This window comes from Salvelinus namaycush, chromosome 5, assembly GCF_016432855.1.
Source record: "Salvelinus namaycush isolate Seneca chromosome 5, SaNama_1.0, whole genome shotgun sequence".
In the NCBI taxonomy this organism is placed as follows: Eukaryota; Metazoa; Chordata; class Actinopteri; order Salmoniformes; family Salmonidae; genus Salvelinus; species Salvelinus namaycush.
The window spans coordinates 8,208,013-8,232,920 of record NC_052311.1 but is presented as its reverse complement, the minus strand read 5'-3'; the positions used below and the strand labels follow the sequence as shown (position 1 = coordinate 8,232,920).

The window sequence follows — 24,908 nt, the reverse complement described above, 5'->3', positions numbered from 1 at the left end:
GGAACATACCGCTGGTGGGAACATACCGCTGGTGGGAACATACCGCTGGTGGAAACATACCGCTGGTGGGAACATACCGCTGGTGGAAACATACCGCTGGTGGAAACATACCACTGGTGAGAACATACCGCTGGTGGGAACATACCGCTGGTGGGAACATACCACTGGTGGAAACATACCGCTGGTGGAAACATACCACTGTTGGGAACATACCGCTGGTGGGAACATACCGCTGGTGGAATCATACCGCTGGTGGAAACATACCACTGGTGGGAACATACCACTGTTGGGAACATACCGCTGGTGGGAACATACCGCTGGTGGGAACACACCGCTGGTGGAAACATACCGCTGGTGGGAACATACCGCTGGTGGAAACATACCGCTGGTGGAAACATACCACTGGTGAGAACATACCGCTGGTGGGAACATACCGCTGGTGGGAACATACCGCTGGTGGAAACATACCGCTGGTGGGAACATACCGTTGGTGGGAACATACCGCTGGTGGGAACATACCGCTGGTGGGAACATACCGCTGGTGGGAACATACCGCTGGTGGGAACATACCACTGGTGAGAACATACCACTGGTGAGAACATACCGCTGGTGGAAACATACCGCTGGTGGGAACATACCACTGGTGAGAACATACCACTGGTGAGAACATACCGCTGGTGGGAACATACCGCTGGTGAGAACATACCACTGGTGGGAACATACCGCTGGTGGGAACATACCGCTGGTGGGAACATACCACTGGTGAGAACATACCACTGGTGAGAACATACCACTGGTGAGAACATACCGCTGGTGGGAACATACCGTTGGTGGAAACATACCGCTGGTGAGAACATACCGCTGGTTGGAAACATACCGCTGGTGGGAACATACCGTTGGTGGGAACATACCGTTGGTGGAAACATACCGCTGGTGGGAACATACCGTTGGTGGAAACATACCGCTGGTGGGAACATACCGCTGGTGGGAACATACCACTGTTTGAAACATACCGCTGGTGAGAACATACCGCTGGTGGGAACATACCGCTGGTGGGAACATACCACTGGTGAGAACATACCGCTGGTGGGAACATACCGCTGGTGGGAACATACCGCTGGTGGAAACATACCGCTGGTGGAAACATACCGCTGGTGGGAACATACCGCTGGTGGAAACATACCGCTGGTGGGAACATACCGCTGGTGAGAACATACCACTGGTGGAAACATACCGCTGGTGGGAACATACCACTGTTGGGAACATACCGCTGGTGAGAACATACCGCTGGTTGGAAACATACCGCTGGTGGGAACATACCGTTGGTGGGAACATACCGTTGGTGGAAACATACCGCTGGTGGGAACATACCGTTGGTGGAAACATACCGCTGGTGGGAACATACCGCTGGTGGGAACATACCGCTGGTGGGAATATACCGCTGGTGAGAACATACCGCTGGTGGAAACATACCACTGGTGGGAACATACCGTTGGTGGGAACATACCGCTGGTGGGAATATACCACTGTTGGGAACATACCGCTGGTGGGAACATACCGCTGGTGGAAACATACCGCTGGTGGAAACATACCGCTGGAGGAAACATACCGCTGGTGGGAACATACCACTGGTGAGAACATACCGTTGGTGGAAACATACCGCTGGTGAGAACATACCGCTGGTGGGAACATACCGCTGGTGGGAACATACCACTGGTGAGAACATACCACTGGTGAGAACATACCGCTGGTGGGAACATACCGCTGGTGGGAACATACCACTGGTGAGAACATACCGCTGGTGGGAACATACCGCTGGTGAGAACATACCACTGGTGGGAACATACCGCTGGTGGGAACATACCGCTGGTGGGAACATACCGCTGGTGGAAACATACCGCTGGTGGAAACATACCGCTGGTGGAAACATACCACTGTTTGAAACATACCGCTGGTGAGAACATACCGCTGGTGGGAACATACCGCTGGTGGAAACATACCGCTGGTGAGAACATACCGCTGGTGGGAACATACCGCTGGTGGAAACATACCACTGGTGGGAACATACCGCTGGTGGGAACATACCACTGGTGGAAACATACCGCTGGTGGAAACATACCGCTGGTGGAAACATACCACTGGTGAGAACATACCGCTGGTGGGAACATACCGCTGGTGGAAACATACCGCTGGTGGAAACATACCGCTGGTGGGAACATACCGCTGGTGGGAATATACCGCTGGTGGGAACATACCGCTGTTGGAAACATACCACTGTTGGAAACATACCGCTGGTGGAAACATACTGCTGTTGGAATCATACCGCTGGTGGAAACATACCGCTGGTGGAAACATACCACTGTTTGAAACATACCGCTGGTGGAATCATACCGCTGGTGGAAACATACCGCTGGTGGAAACATACCGCTGGTGGGAACATACCGCTGGTGGGAATATAACGCTGGTGGGAACATACCGCTGGTTGGAACATACCACTGTTGGGAACATACCGCTGGTGGGAACATACCGCTGGTTGGAACATACCACTGTTGGGAACATACCGCTGTTGGGAACATACCGCTGGTGGAAACATACCACTGGTGGAAACATACCGCTGGTGAGAACATACCGCTGGTGGGAACATACCGTTGGTGGAAACATACCACTGGTGGGAACATACCGCTGGTGGGAACATACCGCTGGTGGGAACATACCGCTGGTGGAAACATACCGCTGGTGGAATCATACCGCTGGTGGAAACATACCACTGTTGGGAACATACCGCTGGTGGAAACATACCACTGTTGGGAACATACCGCTGGTGGAAACATACCACTGGTGGAAACATACCGCTGGTGAGAACATACCGCTGGTGGGAACATACCGTTGGTGGAATCATACCGCTGGTGGAATCATACCGCTGGTGAGAACATACCGCTGGTGGGAACATACCGTTGGTGAGAACATACCGTTGGTGGAAACATACCGCTGGTGGGAACATACCGCTGGTGGGAACATACCGCTGGTGGGAACGTACCGCTGGTGGAAACATACCGCTGGTGGAATCATACCGCTGGTGGAAACATACCACTGTTGGAAACATACCGCTGGTGGAAACATACCACTGTTGGGAACATACCGCTGGTGGGAACATACCACTGGTGGAAACATACCGCTGGTGGAAACATACCACTGTTGGGAACATACCGCTGGTGGGAACATACCGCTGGTGGAATCATACCGCTGGTGGAAACATACCACTGGTGGGAACATACCACTGTTGGGAACATACCGCTGGTGGGAACATACCGCTGGTGGGAACATACCGCTGGTGGAAACATACCGCTGGTGGGAACATACCGCTGGTGGAAACATACCGCTGGTGGAAACATACCACTGGTGAGAACATACCGCTGGTGGGAACATACCGCTGTTGGGAACATACCACTGGTGGAAACATACCGCTGGTTGGAAACATACCACTGGTGGGAACATACCGCTGGTGGGAACATACCGCTGGTGGAATCATACCGCTGGTGGAAACATACCACTGGTGGGAACATACCACTGTTGGGAACATACCGCTGGTGGGAATTACCGCTGGTGGGAACACACCGCTGGTGGAAACATACCGCTGGTGGGAACATACCGCTGGTGAGAACATACCGCTGGTGGGAACATACCGCTGGTGGGAACATACCGCTGGTGGAAACATACCGCTGGTGGGAACATACCGTTGGTGGGAACATACCGCTGGTGGGAATATACCGCTGGTGGGAACATACCGCTGGTGGGAATATACCGCTGGTTGGAAACATACCACTGTTGGGAACATACAGCTGGTTGGAAACATACCGCTGGTGGGAGCATACCACTGGTGGGAACATACCGTTGGTGGAAACATACCGCTGGTGGGAACATACCGTTGGTGGAAACATACCGCTGGTGGGAACATACCGCTGGTGGGAACATACCGCTGGTGGGAATATACCGCTGGTGAGAACATACCGCTGGTGGAAACATACCGCTGGTGGGAACATACCGTTGGTGGGAACATACCGCTGGTGGGAATATACCACTGTTGGGAACATACCGCTGGTGGGAACATACCGCTGGTGGAAACATACCGTAGGTGGGAACATACCGCTGGTGGGAATATACCGCTGGTGAGAACATACCGTTGGTGGAAACATACCGCTGGTGAGAACATACCGCTGGTGGGAACATACCGCTGGTGGGAACATACCACTGGTGAGAACATACCACTGGTGAAAACATACCGCTGGTGGAAACATACCGCTGGTGGGAACATACCACTGGTGAGAACATACCACTGGTGAGAACATACCGCTGGTGGGAACATACCACTGGTGAGAACATACCACTGGTGAGAACATACCGCTGGTGGGAACATACCGCTGGTGGGAACATACCACTGGTGAGAACATACCGCTGGTGGGAACATACCGCTGGTGAGAACATACCACTGGTGGGAACATACCGCTGGTGGGAACATACCGCTGGTGGGAACATACCGCTGGTGGAAACATACCGCTGGTGGAAACATACCGCTGGTGGAAACATACCACTGTTTGAAACATACCGCTGGTGAGAACATACCGCTGGTGGAAACATACCCAAGTGAGAACATACCGCTGGTGGGAACATACCGCTGGTGGAAACATACCACTGGTGGGAACATACCGCTGGTGGGAACATACCACTGGTGGAAACATACCGCTGGTGGAAACATACCACTGGTGGAAACATACCACTGGTGAGAACATACCGCTGGTGGGAACATACCGCTGGTGGAAACATACCGCTGGTGGAAACATACCGCTGGTGGGAACATACCGCTGGTGGGAATATACCGCTGGTGGGAACATACCGCTGGTTGGAACATACCACTGTTGGGAACATACCGCTGTTGGGAACATACCGCTGGTGGAAACATACCACTGGTGGAAACATACCGCTGGTGAGAACATACCACTGGTGGGAACATACCGCTGGTGGGAACATACCGCTGGTGGGAACATACCGCTGGTGGAAACATACCGCTGGTGGAATCATACCGCTGGTGGAAACATACCACTGTTGGGAACATACCGCTGGTGGAAACATACCACTGTTGGGAACATACCGCTGGTGGGAACATACCACTGGTGGAATCATACCGCTGGTGGAAACATACCACTGGTGGGAACATACCACTGTTGGGAACATACCGCTGGTGGGAACATACCGCTGGTGGGAACATACCGCTGGTGGAAACATACCGCTGGTGGGAACATACCGCTGGTGGAATCATACCGCTGGTGGAAACATACCACTGGTGAGAACATACCGCTGGTGGGAACATACCGCTGGTGGGAACATACCACTGTTGGGAACATACCGCTGGTGGGAACATACCGCTGGTGGAAACATACCGCTGGTGGAAACATACCGCTGGTGAGAACATACCGCTGGTGGGAACATACCGTTGGTGGAAACATACCACTGGTGGGAACATACCGCTGGTGGGAACATACCGCTGGTGGGAACATACCGCTGGTGGAAACATACCGCTGGTGGAAACATACCGCTGGTGGAAACATACCACTGGTGAGAACATACCGCTGGTGGGAACATACCGCTGGTGGGAACATACCACTGGTGGAAACATACCGCTGGTGGAAACATAACACTGTTGGGAACATACCGCTGGTGGGAACATACCGCTGGTGGAATCATACCGCTGGTGGAAACATACCACTGGTGGGAACATACCACTGTTGGGAACATACCGCTGGTGGGAACATACCGCTGGTGGGAACACACCGCTGGTGGAAACATACCGCTGGTGGGAACATACCGCTGGTGGAAACATACCGCTGGTGGAAACATACCACTGGTAAGAACATACCGCTGGTGGGAACATACCGCTGGTGGGAACATACCGCTGGTGGAAACATACCGCTGGTGGGAACATACCGTTGGTGGGAACATACCGCTGGTGGGAATATACCGCTGGTGGGAACATACCGCTGGTGGGAATATACCGCTGGTTGGAAACATACCACTGTTGGGAACATACAGCTGGTTGGAAACATACCGCTGGTGGGAGCATACCACTGGTGGGAACATACCGTTGGTGGAAACATACCGCTGGTGGGAACATACCGTTGGTGGAAACATACCGCTGGTGGGAACATACCGCTGGTGGGAATATACCGCTGGTGAGAACATACCGCTGGTGGAAACATACCGCTGGTGGGAACATACCGTTGGTGGGAACATACCGCTGGTGGGAATATACCACTGTTGGGAACATACCGCTGGTGGGAACATACCGCTGGTGGAAACATACCGCTGGTGGAAACATACCGTTGGTGGGAACATACCGCTGGTGGGAATATACCGCTGGTGAGAACATACCGTTGGTGGAAACATACCGCTGGTGAGAACATACCGCTGGTGGGAACATACCGCTGGTGGGAACATACCACTGGTGAGAACATACCACTGGTGAGAACATACCGCTGGTGGAAACATACCGCTGGTGGGAACATACCACTGGTGAGAACATACCACTGGTGAGAACATACCGCTGGTGGGAACATACCGCTGGTGAGAACATACCACTGGTGGGAACATACCGCTGGTGGGAACATACCGCTGGTGGGAACATACCGCTGGTGGGAACATACCACTGGTGAGAACATACCACTGGTGAGAACATACCACTGGTGAGAACATACCGCTGGTGGGAACATACCGTTGGTGGAAACATACCACTGGTGAGAACATACCGCTGGTGGGAACATACCGCTGGTGGGAACATACCGCTGGTGGAAACATATTGCTGGTGGAATCATACCGCTGGTGGAAACATACCACTGTTGGAAACATACCGCTGTTGGAAACATACCGCTGGTGGAAACATACCGCTGTTGGAATCATACCGCTGGTGGAAACATACCGCTGGTGGAAACATACCACTGTTTGAAACATACCGCTGGTGGAATCATACCGCTGGTGGAAACATACCACTGTTTGAAACATACCGCTGGTGAGAACATACCGCTGGTGGGAACATACCGCTGGTGGAAACATACCGCTGGTGAGAACATACCGCTGGTGGGAACATACCGCTGGTGGAAACATACCACTGGTGGGAACATACCGCTGGTGGGAACATACCACTGGTGGAAACATACCGCTGGTGGAAACATACCGCTGGTGGAAACATACCACTGGTGAGAACATACCGCTGGTGGGAACATACCGCTGGTGGGAACATACCGCTGGTGGAAACATACCGCTGGTGGGAACATACCGCTGGTGGGAATATACCGCTGGTGGGAACATACCGCTGGTGGGAACATACCACTGTTGAGAACATACCGCTGGTGGAAACATACCACTGGTGAGAACATACCGCTGGTGGGAACATACCACTGGTGGGAACATACCGCTGGTGGAAACATACCACTGGTGGAAACATACCACTGTTGGGAACATACCGCTGTTGGGAACATACCGCTGGTGGAAACATACCGCTGGTGGAAACATACCGCTGGTGAGAACATACCGCTGGTGGAAACATACCGCTGGTGGGAACATACCGCTGGTGGAAACATACCGCTGGTGGAAACATACCACTGGTGAGAACATACCGCTGGTGGGAACATACCGCTGGTGGGAACATACCACTGTTGGGAACATACCGCTGGTGGGAACATACCGCTGGTGGAAACATACCGCTGGTGGGAACATACCGCTGGTGGAAACATACCGCTGGTGGAAACATACCACTGGTGAGAACATACCGCTGGTGGGAACATACCGCTGGTGGGAACATACCGCTGGTGGAAACATACCGCTGGTGGGAACATACCGTTGGTGGGAACATACCGCTGGTGGGAATATACCGCTGGTGGGAACATACCGCTGGTGGAAACATACCGCTGGTGGGAACATACCGTTGGTGGGAACATACCGCTGGTGGGAATATACCGCTGGTGGGAACATACCGCTGGTGGGAATATACCACTGGTGGGAACATACCGCTGGTGGGAATATACCGCTGGTTGGAAACATACCACTGTTGGGAACATACAGCTGGTTGGAAACATACCGCTGGTGGGAGCATACCACTGGTGGGAACATACCGCTGGTGGGAACATACCGCTGGTTGGAAACATACCGCTGGTGGGAACATACCGCTGGTGGGAACATACCGCTGGTGGTAAAATTAGCACATTTTCTTTATTTCTGTGGCCAATTGGAAGGAAACCTAGCTACTGTAGCACTACAAATAACATAAGGTAAAAAAAACAACAACACAATAAATAAAAATAAGAAGAACACGAGAAAGTAAAAAGCTATATACAGGGTCAGTTCCAATACCATATTTACAATGTACAGGGATACTGGAGTGACAGAGGTAGATATGCATAGGGGTAAGGTGACTAGGCATCAGGATATATGATAAACAGAGTAGAAGCAGTGTAAATGAGGATTGTGTGTGTGCGTGTTTGTAGAGTCAGTATAAATGTGTGTGCAATGCATGTTATGTGTGTGTTTGAGGTTCAGTGTGTGTGAGTGTGTAGAGTCCTGTGAGTGTGCACAGAGTGCAAAAATAGTCCATGTAGCCATTCTGTTAGCTATTTAGCAGTCTTATGGCTTGAGAATAGAAACTGTTCAGGAGCCTGTTCGTGTCAGACTTGATGCACCGGTACCGCTTGCCATGCGGAAACAGAGAGAACAGTCTATGGCTTGGGTGGCTGGAGTCTTTAACGATTTTCCGGGCCTTCCTTGCCTGATATAGAGGTCAGGGATGGCAGGGATCTAGGACCGGGTGATGTACTGGGCTGTCCGCACCACCCTATGTAACGCAATGCGACTGAGGGCGGTGCTGTTGCCATACCAAGCAGTGATGCAGCCTGTCAAGATGCTCTCAATGGTACAGCTGTAGAACTTTGAGGATTTGAGGGCCCATGCCACACTTTTTCAACTCCCTGAGGGGGAAGAGGCGCTGTCGCGCCTTCTTGAAGACTGTGTGTGAGTGGACCATTTTAAGTCCTTAGTGATTTGGACACTGAGGAACTTGAAGCTCTCGACCCTCTCCAATGCAACCCCATCAATGTGGATGGGAATGTGCTCTCCCCCCCATTTCCTGTAGTCCACGATCAGCTCCTTGGCCTTACTGACGTTGAGGGAGAGGCTATTGTGCCGGCACCACACTGCCAGGTCACTGACCTCCTCCCTGTAGGCTGTCTCATCATGGCTGGTGATCAGGCCTACCACCGTTGTGTCGTCAGCAAACTTGATGATGGTGTTGGAGTTGTGCGTGGCCACGCAGTCGTGGGTGAACAGGGAGTAGAGGAGGGGACTAATCACACATCCCTGTGGGGCCCCGTGTTGAGGGTCAATGTGGCGGAGGTTATGTTGCCTACCCTCACCACCTGGGGTCGGGCCTGTCAGGAAGTCCAGGATCCAGTGTTCAGTACCAGGGTCCTAAGCTTGGTGACGATCTTGGAGGGGACAATGGTGTTGAACGTTGAGCTGTTGTCAATGAACAGCATTCTCACATAGGTGTTCCTCTTGTCTAGATGGGTGTGTGTGTGGATCTGTCGGGGCAGTATGCAAATTGGAGTGGGTCTACGGTGTCTGGGATGATGGAGTTGATTCATGCCATAACCAGCCTTTCAAAGCACTTCATGATTACAGATGTGAGTGCTACAGGGCGATAGTCATCGTGGCATGAAGCCTTAGAGTTCTTGGGAACAGGAAGGATGGTTGGTACTCCTTGGCATAGAACTACATGTATAAGTAAGTGAGTGTATTATAGGGTCTCTTTGCTCCTTGGTACCATTACAGTAACCCAACGACGTAAGCATTCATTGCAGATCCCAGGGACCATCTCCTGACGTTGTGCACTTGATCAAGGCACTTAGTCCCTTATCCAGGGGTGCTGTTCTGCGGCGGACTCTGTTGTACTCCTACAAACATGTGCAGTGTGTTGGAGTGTTGTGCACAGGAGAGGAACAGAAGAAGGACTCTATTTTATTCATAATAAGGTTTATCAGCTTAGTTTCTCTTCTGCTTAACATTTAAGCCTGTACAGAGTGTACAAAACATTAAGAACACATTTTGTACTGAGTTGCACCTTTTTCCCTCAGAACACCCTCAATTCATCAGGGCATGGACTCTACAAGGTGTCGAAAGCGTTCCACAGGGATGCTGGCCCATGTTGACTCCAATGCTTCCCAAAGTTATGTCAAGTTGTCTGGATGGTGTTCTTAATGTTCTGTGTATTGGCTATTAGGCATAGCTTGACTTGGGAAGGAGCTCACCGGAACTAAGTACCGGCACCTCAAATGTTCTACTGCTTGAATTCCTGCACCTCTTATAGAATATTAGCTCAAAAGTAATGCAGAGTTCCTGCACCTAAATATACACAGCACCAGAATCCAAAATGAGTACCGGCACCTATTTCAGTCCAAAGCACTAGTAGGCCTACTATACACCAATACTTTGCCTTCTTAGCATCAAATAAATAGGCTATGCAGAGCCGTGGTCTGGTCCGGTTGGGTCCACCCGGATATATAAGCTGTAGTTCCATAGACCAGGACATGTGACAATCAAACAGGACCAGACCTGGACCTGAGTTACAAGTTTACATTTTGGACCTGAATCCAAAAGGGTCCCGGGTATCTGGTTTGGGTGGACCCGTGAAGACCTCTCCATTGAAGTACTCCATCCATCACCTCTCGCTAATATTCACATGGGATTACAGTCAGTACAGCAGTTTAACAAGTAACCTAATTGCAGAATGGGTTTATGCTAATCACATAGAATACTGTAATCTACTGTACACTTTAGTGAGGGTCAATCTTTCTACTTTCCTCTTGAGATTTAGATTTGAGATGATTTTATTAGTCACATGTACATTGGTCGCAGATGTAATTGCAGGGTACAGTGAAATTCTTAAGCTCCAACAGTGCAGGTCAAAAAGAGAAGTACATGAAACAATAATAAAAAATTATAATATATACATATTTACAACAGCAACAACTTCCGGACTTGTCTCAGTGCTGTTGTGCTGTTACTCGTTTAAAAAAAACCTTTTAATACATTTACCAACGTCTTAGTTTTTTCCCCTTGCTCAACTTTTTCACCCTGGACGCTTTATCTGGACATGGTTCTAAAGGACCTCCACCAGCCGAAGCTAAGTATAACATATCCCTATCCACCGGATGTGGACCAAACCCTCTACAAGTGGCAGTAATAAAGCCTCCCTTAAACCTTGGCCCGGAAAATGTAAAGAAATATCGGCCTATATCGAATCTCCCATTCCTCTCAAAGAAAATTGAAAAATCTGTTGCGCAGACACTCACTGCCTTCCTGAAGACAAATAATGTATACGAAATGCTTCAGTCTGGTTTTAGACCCAATCATAGCACTGAGACTGCACTCGTGAACGTGGTAAATTACCTTTTAATGGTGTCAGACCAAGGCTCTGCATCGGTCTTCATGCTCTTAGACCTTGGTGCTGCTTTTGGCATCATCGATCACCACATTCTTTTGGAGAGATTCGAAACCCTATTTGGTTTACATGAACAATTTATGGCCTGGTTTAGCACTTCTCTGTCAGAAAGATATCAGTTTGTCTCTGTGAATGGTTTGTCCTCTGACAAATCAATTGCACGTCTCAGCGTTCCTCAAGGTTCCGTTTTAGGACCACTATATATTCTACCTCTTGGTGATGTCATTCGGAAAAACAATGTCAACTTTCACTGCTATGCGGACGACACACAGCTGTACATTTCAATGAAACATGGTGAAGCCCCAAAATTGCCTACCCTGGAAGCCTGTGTTTAAGACATAAGGAAGTGGATGGTGGAAAATGTATTACTTTTAAACTCAGACAAAACAGAGAAGCTAGGTCTAGGTCCCAAGAAACAAAGAGATCTGCTTTTGGATCTGACTGATGATCTGGGGGTAGAAGCTATTGGCCAGTCTGACAGTTTTTGCCATGATGCTCCTATACTGCCTGCATATTAGTGATGGAAGCGGGGAGAACAGGCCATGGCTTGGGTGGCTGAGGTAATTGATGATCTTCTTGGCCTTCCTGCGCCTGGAGGGCAGGCAGTGTGCATCCAATGGTGCGTTCAGCTGAGCGTACCATCCTCTGTCGAGCCTTGCGGTCGGCAGTGGTGGAGTTGCCGTACCAGGCCATGATGAAGCCCGACAGTATACTCTCGATGGTACTCCTGTAGAACACTCCAAGGGCCCTCGTGGACAGGGCAAATTTCTTCAGCCTCTTGAGGTTGAAGAGTCGCGCTGTCGTGCCTTCTTCACCATAGTGTCCGTGTGGTTTGACCATTTCAGCTCTTTGGAGATGTGTACCCAGAGAATCCTGATATTTTTCACCATCTCCACGGCGGCCCCGTTGATGGGGAGGGGGGCTGGCCCAGCCTGATTCCTCCTGAAGTCCACAATCAGCTCCTTTGTGTCGCTGACGTTGAGGAACAGGTTGTTTACCTGGCACTACGCCGTCAGTGCCTACCTCCTTTCTGTAGGCTGTCTCGTCATTGTTGGTAATCAGGCCTACTACTGTCCCGTCGTCGTATGATGGAGTTGTAACTGTATGAGGCCACGCAGTCGTGGACATACAGGGAGTACAGGAGGGGACTGAGGACACACCCTTGTGGGGCCCTGTGTTGGGGATCAGTGTGGAGGAGGTAATGTTGCCTAATTTCACCATGGAGACGGCTGATCAGGAAGTCCAGGACCCAATTGCATAGGGAGTTCAGTCCCTTGGCTTTGTGGTGAGCTTAGAGAGCACTATGGTATTGAAGGCTGAACTGTAGTCAATGAACAGCATTCATTCCTCACATATGCATTCTTTTTGTCCAGGTAGGTGAGGGCAGTGTGCAGTGCAATGGCGATTGCTTCGTCTGTGGATCTGTCGGGTAGGTATGCGATTTGGGGAGGGAGGAGGTGATGTGGTCTTTGACTAGGCTCTCTGAGCACTTCATGATGATGGGAGTGAGTGCTACAGGTCGGTAGTCATTCAGTTCAGTTACTTTCCTTTTGATGTCCCTGTTTATGGCGTTCCAAATATCATGTTGACATGAAAGTCAATTATGGAATATTCCAGTTTATACCAATTTACTTTTAATACCAGTGAAATGCCAGGGCCAGTGAGGCCACAGCACGTCTTGACGTTCGTTCTCAGAGACTCGTGATATCGGTAAACCTAACGTGACGTCGCGTGCTTTCACTTGACAAGCACCGATATAAACCAATCATTGTCAGTCAATGTTTTACATCAGCCAATGGCGATTTCAGCATTTGTTTAGAGGCGGGGTTTCTGAGAAACGGTGCGCAGTGTGTTAGGTTGTTAGCTAGAAAGTTAGCTAATGGCTGGGGGAAAGAGATCCTCCTCAACCCTCGCTTTGGGAGAGTTTCAGGATTTCCTGAAGTAAAAACACCAGACTGTTCCACAAGAGATACCCCTAAAGGAAGTTAAGGTCAACAATAAGAACGCTATTATACGTATTGTCAATATAAGTATGCAGGATGCAGTAGCCGGGACGAGAATGCTGACGGACGGCTTCGAGGACGAGATTGACTCGGTGACTCCTCGCACCCCAGCGGTAGGGATGGGGGTCGGAGGAACACCAGGAGTCGGACTCCGGGGCATAGGGATTGGTGTGGGCGGAAAGAAAGTACGATTGTTCGGCGAGCCAAGTGGGCCTCCTACAGACAGACTGGATTTCAAACTGGCTGCTGCTGCAGTACTTTCCTCTGGTCCCGGATCCAACAGTGACGAAGACGAGGTATCAGAGGTAACGTTTGCTATATATGCTAGTTAGCCAGCTAACGTTAGTTAACAAACGTTCATCTCCTTGCCTAGCCAGCTAGCTAGCTGTCCACAGCCACCCCCTCCTAGGCTGACGAAATAACCTAAAAAACCACTACGAATTTGCGCGAGGCATGTCTCCAGCAAACTCAATTTCTCATGGGTTGTCAGACAAGGAGAATAGTGCCAGACACCGACATAATTGCACGATAATCGATGGAATGTTTTATTTATGCGGCGTAGGCTGTGACCACGGCCTAGTTCGGGTGGAAGCGTTCATGCCATCGACAGTATTAGCTAGCTAACTTTAGCTAGTAAGTTAGCAATCGTCTCACAGCACAGACACACATTCTCGACTTCGCACACTGTACACATTGGTGGGAGAGCACGTATTCACACACAGCCAGGGCTGTCAATCTTGCCAATATTGAAACTAGCTACCATTTTATCGTAATGGTGCAATTACGTCACCTTTCTAACGTATATACATTTTAAATCCGACTGTCCTTCAATTCCTCAACACACGTTTTAGACAGTTAGTTAGCTAACGTTAACTGTCCTAACTAGTTGTGTGAGGGATCATCGGGCTGTCATAAATAACACAGAATGATCAGATGATATTTGTCTCAGCCTCGCGAGGCAGTGCCAACTCTATATCACTGTCCTGCGTTGTTACAACTCATAGCAGTCCCTTTTCAGAGTTGTGGCTAACTTTCCATGTGTTGGCAGGCTCACAGGACACCATAGTTGAGGTTGAAACACGTCTGTTGAGCTGATATCGCGAGCTACAACATAGTCACACAAACCACGATCTCCTGTTCTGTCATCTTTTAATGATGATGACAACATAACGGGTTCAACTCTACAATCGTTCTTATGTGGACTGGTTCCCTGACACTGTTTGCCCTCACCACCAACCAATCAACATCCATTTCCAGGTCAGGTGAAGGTGTGACTTTTAAGGACACAGCAGTGGTTGCCCTACCATACTCTACTCTGCCCTACTCTAACCTACCCTACTCTAACCTACCATACCCTGCCCTGCACTACTCTAACCTACACTACTCTAACCTGTTTGTGGATTTGTGGTGGCCAACCATGACACTATCAAGTTGGTTGTGTGACTGACACATTGCTACCTGTATGGCTATTCTGTCCCCTTCCTACATGGGCTACAAAGGCACCATGCCTGCCTTGTCATTCTAACTGTTGAAATGTAATTAGGCTTGCATGGCGTGATGTGACAGTATAGAATCCCATTCTAGGAACAGTCTAGGATCATGTTTTCCTGGAAACCCGACTTTGCAATTTAATTCCACGTCGGGCAAAAATGAGTGTTTGGATCAAGAAAGCGTTCTCTCACGACCTCTACAACCCAGCATGTTGAATAAAACTACATTTTAAACACTACCGGTTGTTACTGCTGTTCCTTTTGACGGTAGGAATGTGAGACAATCTATCCACAGGAAAGTATAATTACATCATCTTATCAAGGCTCTGGTAGTGCATTGAGACTTCTATCACATGAAGTATGGGCAGAAGCTTGTCAATCCTGCACGAGCTCTGCAAGAATGCATGCTTTTTCACCTTGTGCCCATGCTTCAGGTCATCCATCTGAATGCACTACCAGCTCTTTGAAAAGTTGATGTAATTACACTTTCCTGTGGATACAATACATCTCATTCCTACCTGCGAAAGGACCAACCACACAGACAACCGTCTGCTTGACATAGAATTCAATGCAATCGGGTTTCCAGGCAAGGGTCATGTGTAATGCATGTTGGAACTGTCAGCCCAGACAATAACCTGATAGTGGCTCAGGGCTAGGGGGCCCAAACCCAGATAATACTGGTAAACCAATCCACTAATAAGTTACCCATATATTTCAACAAAGGATTTTATTTGTTAATGAGGCGTTGACATTTTCTTCTGTCATTTTACAAGTCTCTCTCTTAACATGTGCACCTACAGAGAGCACTTTCACACATCATGGTGTTGATGGAAGCTGTGGAGCCTGGCATGTTAACATGTTGCAGACACTACCTGACCATACCATCAGTAGACCGTGAGCATTACGTCTGGAATGGATGTTAAGTTGTTATGTTTCATTTGGAGCATGGTTCCAGTGATAGGAGACGAGAGCAGGCAGCTATGGCTCTCGTGTCTGTAAGGAATTAGTTGAGGCTGAATGTACAGTGTATGTCTGATACCTTTCATGTTTTGTGGCCTCTAAAGGAATGTAACTTTTTTTTTTTTTTTTACATTTACATTTGTCATTTAGCAAGACGCTCTTATCCAGAGTGACTTACAGAAGCAAGAGCACATTGACAGATTTTTCACCTAGTTGGCTCGGGGATTCGAACCAGCGCCCTTTCGGTTACAATGCTCTTAACCACTAGACTACCTGGCACCCCTCCATGAGGATCTGGCTGAAAGGGAGGTATTGTTGTGAAACGTTAGCCTAGTGGAGAGCTCACTCCTGTGGGCTACAGCTGAACTCTGAGCTCCAGGATTAAGCAGATGCCTTTCCAGGCCTTTCCAGCTCTCCGGATGCCACACAGTGGTGGGAACTGTAGTTCATTGATGGGCAGGACTGATGACAATTGTTTGTTGGTCCTCTTGGAACTACATCCCCCAAAGGTAATTTGGTTCTGCATTCCAAGTGTATCGCTACATTCCTTCACACAGACTGTTACGAGTCTGTCTGTGGACTCCCAGTAGCTGAGTTAGCTCAGTCAACTCTTTTTATTTTGAATGCTGTTTGACAGTTGCAGGTGGCACATTGTTTTCATGACATATCTTAGCATCCTGTACTACTAGGAATGTGAACATTTTGTCGCAATTATTTAAATGTTTTAGTGAATTTGAAACTGTTTTACCTATTGTCTGAAGTTTTACCACGTAATTCATGCTCTTTGAATATCGCTAGTGTTGAATTCACAGTATCTATTCCCTCATTTTATCTGCACTTCCTCATAAGCACTTGCATCACTTTCCTCAAATCTTTGCCAAGCAATGTTAGTAAACAGGACCTTAGTTTGGAACTGGGACAGGTTAGTCGGAATGTTGTTGGGTACACAGACAGACATATGTCCCTCTCTCTGGCCCTGACCTTGGGTAGCGCCAGTCCCAGCATGGAGCTGCGCGAGGGGGCCCGTGCTGTATGTACTGAATTTGCTGCATGCTGTTTTCCTCGTCAATGCTGGTGTGTTGTTGTGTTAAAGGGTCAGCTATGGGGCCTCCCAAGTGGTGCACCGCTCGAAGACACTGCATCGCAGTGCTAGCTGTGTCACTACAGATCCTGGTTCGATCCCAGGCTGTGTCGCAGCCGGCCACGACCGGGAGACCCATGAGGCGGCACATAATTGGCCCAGCCTCGTCTGGGTTAGGGGAGGGTTTGGCCGGCCGGCATGTCCTTGTCCCATCGCGCTCTAGCGACTCCTGTGGCGGGCCGGGCGCGTGCAAGGCTGACACTGTCACCAGGTGTACAGTGTTTCTTCTGACACATTGGTGCGGCAGGCTTCCGGGTTAAGCTAAATGGGGTGGATCCCCGAGCTGACAAGGTAAAAATCTGTTCTGCCCCTGAACAAGGCAGTTAACCCACTGTTCCCTGGTAGGCCGTCATTGTAAATGATAATTTGTTCTTAACTGACTTGCCTAAAGGTAAATAAATAATCCTACTGAATGGCTCCTGCTGTTTGGTGTCATTGTATGTGCTTGCTATTCATCAACATTGTGAGGCCTTTATATTAAAACCTTCACCTAATTGCAATGGGTCTCTCAGATTGGCTTCCAGTTCTTGGAGGGCATGAGGGTGTCTCGGACCGTACAATAGCAAGGCCGTGTGTAGCCTGATTGAGCTGCGCTTGCAAAGTACAGCATCCTTTCCCGTTCTCCATTAGTTTAGGGCTCATAGTCAAAGTAAACTATTTTTAAAGAAAGCATCATCCAATTACCTCTTTCTCTCCCGCGACACTGCCAGGGCTTCATGTTCAGAACAGTAAGCTTGAAATGTGTCTTTCTTCTGAAAAGTTTGTTGCTGCTGTGTTTCCTTCTCTATAAATACAAATGAAAGTTTAATTAGCCTAATGATAGCCTACCTTAATTATATAACATCAAAATAAGCCTAGACATGCAAAGTCATGGATATAATAAGCCTGTTCAGACATGTAAAGTCATGGATATAATAAGCCTATTCAGTCATGGATATAATAAGCCTATTCAGACATGTAAAGTCATGGATATAATAAGCCTAGACATGTAAAGTCATGGATATAATAAGCCTAGACATGTTAAGTCATGGATATAATAAGCCTAGACATGTAAAGTCATGGATATAATAAGCCTATTCAGACATGTAAAGTCATGGATATAATAAGCCTAGACATGTTAAGTCATGGATATAATAAGCCTAGACATGTTAAGTCATGGATATAATAAGCCTAGACATGTTAAGTCATGGATATAATAAGCCTATTCAGACATGTAAAGTCATGGATATAATAAGCCTAGACATGTAAAGTCATGGATATAATAAGCCTATTCAGTCATGGATATAATAAGCCTATTCAGACATGTAAAGTCATGGATATAATAAGCCTAGACATGTTAAGTCATGGATATAATAAGCCTAGACATGTAAAGTCATGGATATAATAAGCCTATTCAGTCATGGATATAATAAGCCTATTCAGACATGTAAAGTCATGGATATAATAAGCCTAGACATGTAAAGTCATGGATATAATAAGCCTAGACATGTAAAGTCATGGATATAATAAGCCTAGACATGTAAAGTCATGGATATAATAAGCCTAGACATGTAAAGTCATGGATATAATAAGCCTAGACATGTAAAGTCATGGATATAATAAGCCTAGACATGTAAAGTCATGGATATAATAAGCCTAGACATGTAAAGTCATGGATATAATAAGCCTAGACATGTAAAGTCATGGATATAATAAGCCTAGACATGTAAAGTCATGGATATAATAAGCCTAGACATGTAAAGTCATGGATATAATAAGCCTAGACATGTAAAGTCATGGATATAATAAGCCTAGACATGTAAAGTCATGGATATAATAAGCCTAGACATGTAAAGTCATGGATATAATAAGCCTAGACATGTAAAGTCATGGATATAATAAGCCTAGACATGTAAAGTCATGGATATAATAAGCCTAGACATGTAAAGTCATGGATATAATAAGCCTAGACATGTAAAGTCATGGATATAATAAGCCTAGACAGACATGTAAAGTCATGGATATAATAAGCCTAGACAGACATGTAAAGTCATGGATATAATAAGCCTATTCAGACATGTAAAGTCATGGATATAATAAGCCTATTCAGACATGTAAAGTCATGGATATAATAAGCCTATTCAGACATGTAAAGTCATGGATATAATAAGCCTATTCAGACATGTAAAGTCATGGATATAATAAGCCTAGACATGTAGCCTACGTTTAATACAGGCCTAAACCGCCGTGTTAATAAATTAAAAATAATTTGTCATATGAAGAAAACATTAATTAGGATGGCCTTTTCAATTATTCTACCAGGGCTAGATCATGGAACAAAATTTTTAAACACTTTTTTTATAGGCAGTATGGCTGACCCAAATTAGTCGTTTGTTTGGTCGGCTGTTGGTCGACCAATATTTTTTTTACTCAAGCAGTAGTTTAAAAAAATTAAATATAATGTACAGTGCATTCGGAAAGTATTCAGACCCTTTGACTTTTTCCACAATTTATGTTACGACCTTATTCTAAAATAGATTAAATAGTTTTCCCCCTCATCAATCTACACACCATAATGACAAAACAAAAACAGGTTTTTAGAAATGTTTGCAAATTTAAAATATTCAGACCCTTTACTCAGTACTTTGAAGCACCTTTCGCAGCGATTACAGCGTTGAATCTTATTGGGCATGATCCTACAAGCGTGGCACACTTGTATTTGGGGAGTTTCTCCCATTCTTCTCTGCAGATCCTCTCAAGCTCTGTCAGGTTAGATGGGGAGAATTGCTGCACAGCTATTTTCAGGTCTCTCCAGAGATGTTAGATCGGGTTCAAGTCCGGGATCTGGCTGGGCCACTCAAGGACATTCAGAGACTTGTCCCGAAGCCACTCCTGCATTGTCTTGGCTGTGTGCTTAGGGTCGTTGTCCTGTTGGAAGGTGAACCTTCGTCCCAGTCTGAAGTCCTGAACAGGTTTTCATCAAGGATCTCTCTGTTCTTTGCTTCGTTCATCTTTCCCTCGATCCTGACAAGTCTCCCAGTTCCTGCTGCTGAAAAACATCCTCACAGCATAATGCTGCCACCACCATGCTTCACCGTAGGGAGGGTGCCAAGTTTCCTCCAGATGTGACGCTTGTCATTCAGGACAATGAGTTCAATCTTGGTTTGATAGGTCTGAGAGTATTTAGGTGCCTTTTGGCAAACTCCAAGCGGGCTGTCATGTGCCTTTTACTGAGGAGTGGCTTCCGTCTTAAATTTTTTTTTTTTTTTTTTTTTTTTTAGAATAAGGATGTAACGTAACAAAATGTGGAAAAAGGGAAGCGGTCTGAATACTTTCCAAATGCACTATATATGTGTCCATTTGGGGATCTGATAGTATTTCTGATTTAGCTTCACGTTCCACTAATGAGCTGTGTATCCTCTCAAAGTAATGTTTTCTTCAACTCAAACAGCAAGCAAATGTCTGTTTTTACATCCACTGAGAATGACAATAGTTCTTTCCTCAATGTATTTGAAAAATCTTTCCAGCCCTCTCCGTTTCGATAACCACTCAGTGCGAAAGGTAAATTTTTTTAATGCTCTGATCCAGTGGAAACGTCATAAAATAGGCCTACCTGATTACTTCTTATCCATTGTGCAAATAGCCTACAGCTCTGTCTGTCCTGAGCTCGCTGGCAGCCAGGAAATTGAGGGCCCAGAATATTTTATACAGTGTTGCAAGTTTGCCAGCAGGAGCTTCAGGCTGGACCCAACTTAATACTTGATACAATGTTTCAAGTTCGTTGCAGACAGGCCATGCTAAGTCGACATGATTTATCAGGATATTTTCTTACTGCAGGCTGCAATGTTTTTATTTGTTGGCTTTATTGGCATTTTTACAAGATGTTATTATAAATAAAAATGTGAATATGAAAACCGTAACTGGCAGGCAGATCGGTAGAAATGGTGAGATATAAATTGGCGTTCCACATGAGAAAGGTTGCCTTCTTGTGTAGTCTATTACTGTCAGAATCTGTGAAATCCAGGAGGAGCGGGAGAAGGATGGTCAGGTATTTATATTTTTCTTCTTCTGGTTATCTTGATCTCCGGCTCCCTCGAGTCATTTGTGGCTTAATTCATGAAATAGTGCACTTATGGCATCAGACAAGCTCAATGAATATACACTACCATTCAAAAGTTTGGGGTCACTTAGAAATGTCCTTGTTTTTGAAAGAAAATGACATTTATTTTGTCCATTTTTAAAATAACATGAAATTGATCAGAAATACAGTGTAGACGTTGTAAATGACTATTGTAGCTGGAAATGGCTGATAAATTAAAAAAAATGTTTTTATGGAATATCGAGGCCCATTATCAGCAACCATCACTCCTGTGTTCCAATGGCACGTTGTGTTAGCTAATCCAAGTTTATCATTTTAAAAGGCTAATTGATCATTAGAAAACCCTTTTGTAATTGTTAGCACAGCTGAAAACTGTTCTGATTAAAGAAGCAGTAAAACTGGACTTCTTTGACTAGCTGAGTATCTGGAGCATCAGCATTTGTGGGTTCAAGTACAGGCTCAAAATGGCCAGAAACAAAGACCTTTCTTTTGCAACTCTTCAGTCTATTCTTGTTCTGAGAAATGAAGGCTATTCCATGTGAGAAATTGCCAAGAAACTGAAGATCTTGTACAAGGCTGTGTACTACTCCCTTCACAGAACAGCGCAAACTGGTTCTAACCAAAATGGAAGGAGGGGTGGCCCTGGTGCACTACTGAGCAAGAGGATAAGTACATTAGATTGTTTCTCAAACTAGACAGATGCCTCACAAGTCCTCAACTGGCAGCTTCATTAAATAGTAGCCGCAAAACACCAGCCTCAACGTCAACAGTGAAGGTTATTTTTCCCATCTTAATCTTTTCTTTTTATTGGCCAGTCTGAGATGTGGCTTTTTCTTTGTAACTCTGCCTAGGTCAACATCCCGGAGTCGCCTCTTCACTTTTGAGGCTGGTGTGTTGCGGCTACTATTTAATGAAGCTGCCAGTAGTGACGCCAAACTTTTGAACGGTAGTATATGTATGTATATGATATCTCTCTCTCTCGCTCTCTCGCTCTCTCTCTCTCTCTCTCATATATTTATATAGTAGTTGATTTAATTAAAACATATTGCGTGTCTATATATGGAAAAGGATGTTTAAACATTTCGACCAATCTATTTGGTAAAAATAATTATACCAAACGCACTAGCCACTAGGCTACCTGCCACCCCACACGTGTTCTGCGGTTGTGAGGCCGGTTGAACATACTGCAAAATAATCAAAGATTAAGTTTGAGGCGGCTTATGGTAGAGAAATTAACATTCTATTCTCTGGCAACAGCTCTGGTGGACATTCCTGCAGTCAGCATGCCAATTGTACACTCCATCAACTTGAGAAATCTGTGGCATTGTGTTGCGTGACACAACTGCACATTTTAGTGGCCTTTTATTATCCCCAGCACAAGGTGCACCTGTGTATTGATCATGCTGTTTAATCAGATTCTTGATATGCCACAATTGTCAGCTGGATGGATTATCTCGGTGAAGGAGAAATGCTCACTAACATGGATGTGAACACATTTGTGCACATAATTTGAGACATTTCTGCAATCTTTCATTTCAGCTCATGAAACATGGCAACAACACTTTACATGTTGCGTTCATGGTTTTTGTTCAGTATAATTGCATTCTAAACTGACGATTTAAAGTTAGTTGATTATTGGAGTCAAATATGTTAGCTGGGGCTGGGACAAAAGTGTGCCACTAAGCAGGCCCCTGAGGACAGGAGTTGTCCATCCCTGATCTAAAGCGCGCCACTGTATGAATACCTTTTTTAAGAATCTTTATTTGTGTTTCTTTTTCCTCAAATAAGGCTCAGTGGTTTATGTATCTGAAGCCTTGGCTTGGCGGAATGTCATTGAGGCCTCTGAGCCAATGTGAATGTGTCAGGCTGCATTGCTGCCCTAGAGGCAGAGGCTACAGGTGGAGGGACTCTGACCTTAAGAGACACCTGGGTGTGTACAGAATGCCTAATGTCTAGGTCAACAAGTGGAAAAACCAACGCAGGCCTGAGACCTACATATTGAACAGGGACTCCTTGAGAAATGACAGAGGGAGGTTTTGTTTTCACTGTCCCTGCCTGCCTTCTAGCTGTCCCATAGTTCATGCGAACCCTACAGCTGTACCTCTGGGCTTGGTGGGCCACGTAATGGAAATGTCCTTTTCCTGGTCAGGTCACACGTTCAGGAAAAACTTGAGGCTTGGACTAAAGCCTTCCGCATGCTTCGGTTCGGCTGGCGAGTGTGCTCCGAACGAGGGCTCGCATACTCCCTTAAAAGACATTCGCTTGAAAAACGAGAAAGCAGCAATAGTACTGTTTGTCCATTTCGAGATGTCAAAGAGACTCATACACTTCTTCAAAATAGTCTGAATTAATCTACGATAGCTAAAATCTTTCATTAATTGACGTTTTTGCCGAGGATCTTATTTGCACATTTTTACATCTAACTAAGATGTTTGGTTCAGTGTTTCTCAAGTGAAAAAATTTACATAAATGATTAGTCTCTCGTTGAATGACAAAAACTTAATTGACCAATCCCTACTGTTGACCAATCCCTACTGTTGACCAATCCCTACTGTTGACCAATCACCGGCGAAGGGACGTACACTTCGGCTACCGACTTCGGCCAAAGACCAAAACTACCAAGAACTTCACAATGTGCTCCTAATATATTGTTGAACTGTTCCGGATGGGAAGCCTTACGTCTCATACAGACACAACTTTGGACCAAAATGGTGAGACATGTAACTGAACCACCCCTTTTAATAAACAATAAAAATCTCTAGAATATGTTAGAAATATGGAACCACACCCCTCATTTGATTGGTAATTTGTCCAGAGTAGGTGACGGATCCTTTATACCCGCGACACGCCACGCCCAATACCTTTCAGCTGCAGTTGGTTATCTGAGACACATGTTTTTACTCACTCATGAAGAGGTGGTGTGTTGGAGCAAAACATCCAGTCATGTAAATAAGAGTGGAGATGTGCAGGACACCAGTCAACCTGAAGACCTGTGCTTGTTTACATTACATGACTCCAGTCATAGTTGTTGATGGACAGAGTTGAATAAGACCTATAGATTTTTAATCAATATAATATTACACATTTTGGGGGTCGGCTGCAGATCAAGATGCAACATCAAGTGAGATTTCCCCTTCTGCTGTTATGTGCTTTTATATGTTATGCATTGCTTACACTTGTCTCTCTCCCTCTTCTTCTTACCCTAGGTGGAGTCATTTATCTTGGACCAGGAGGACTTGGAGAACCCCATCATGAAGACAGCCTCGGAGCTGCTTTTGTCCAGCGCCACAGACGGAGTGGACCTCCGCACTGTCGACCCAGAGACACAGGCCCGCCTCGAGGCCCTGCTAGAGGCTGCAGGTACGCGCTCTAATCCCTCACCTCTAACCCTACCCCTCACCTAGACATGGGCCCTCGCGGCCCTGCTAGAGGCTGCAGGTACGCGCTCTAAACCCTCACCTCTAACCCCACCCTACCCCTCACCTAGACACGGGCCCTCGCGGCCCTGCTAGAGGCTGCCGGTACGCGCTCTAAACCCTCACCCAGACACGGGCCCACCTTCAAGGCCCTGCTAGAGACTGCAGGTATGACACTGAATCCATCACTGGGCCCTAACCCTGGCCCCTGTCGTTCAGAACCCAGCTGTGCCTGATCCCACGGTTCAGCCCTTTCCCTAACCTTCCTCTATTTAATTGAA

General features: G+C 46.9%; 1 protein-coding gene across 11 annotated transcripts in view; it reads left to right on the top strand.

Moving 5' to 3' along the window:
- The first annotated feature begins 13,401 nt into the window (after window positions 1-13,401).
- The window catches only part of LOC120047915 (ankyrin repeat and KH domain-containing protein 1-like), a 72,172-nt gene continuing 60,665 nt past the window's right edge, over window positions 13,402-24,908 (top strand). For 10 of the 11 annotated variants that reach the window (XM_038993524.1, XM_038993518.1, XM_038993520.1 and 7 more), the window contains exons 1-2: window positions 13,402-13,847; window positions 24,418-24,571. In XM_038993524.1, the coding sequence (XP_038849452.1) occupies window positions 13,572-13,847; window positions 24,418-24,571 (430 nt within the window). In that variant the 5' untranslated portion in view covers window positions 13,402-13,571. The remainder of the gene's footprint in view (window positions 13,848-24,417; window positions 24,572-24,908) is intronic. The other variant, XM_038993521.1, reaches the window with a different exon arrangement.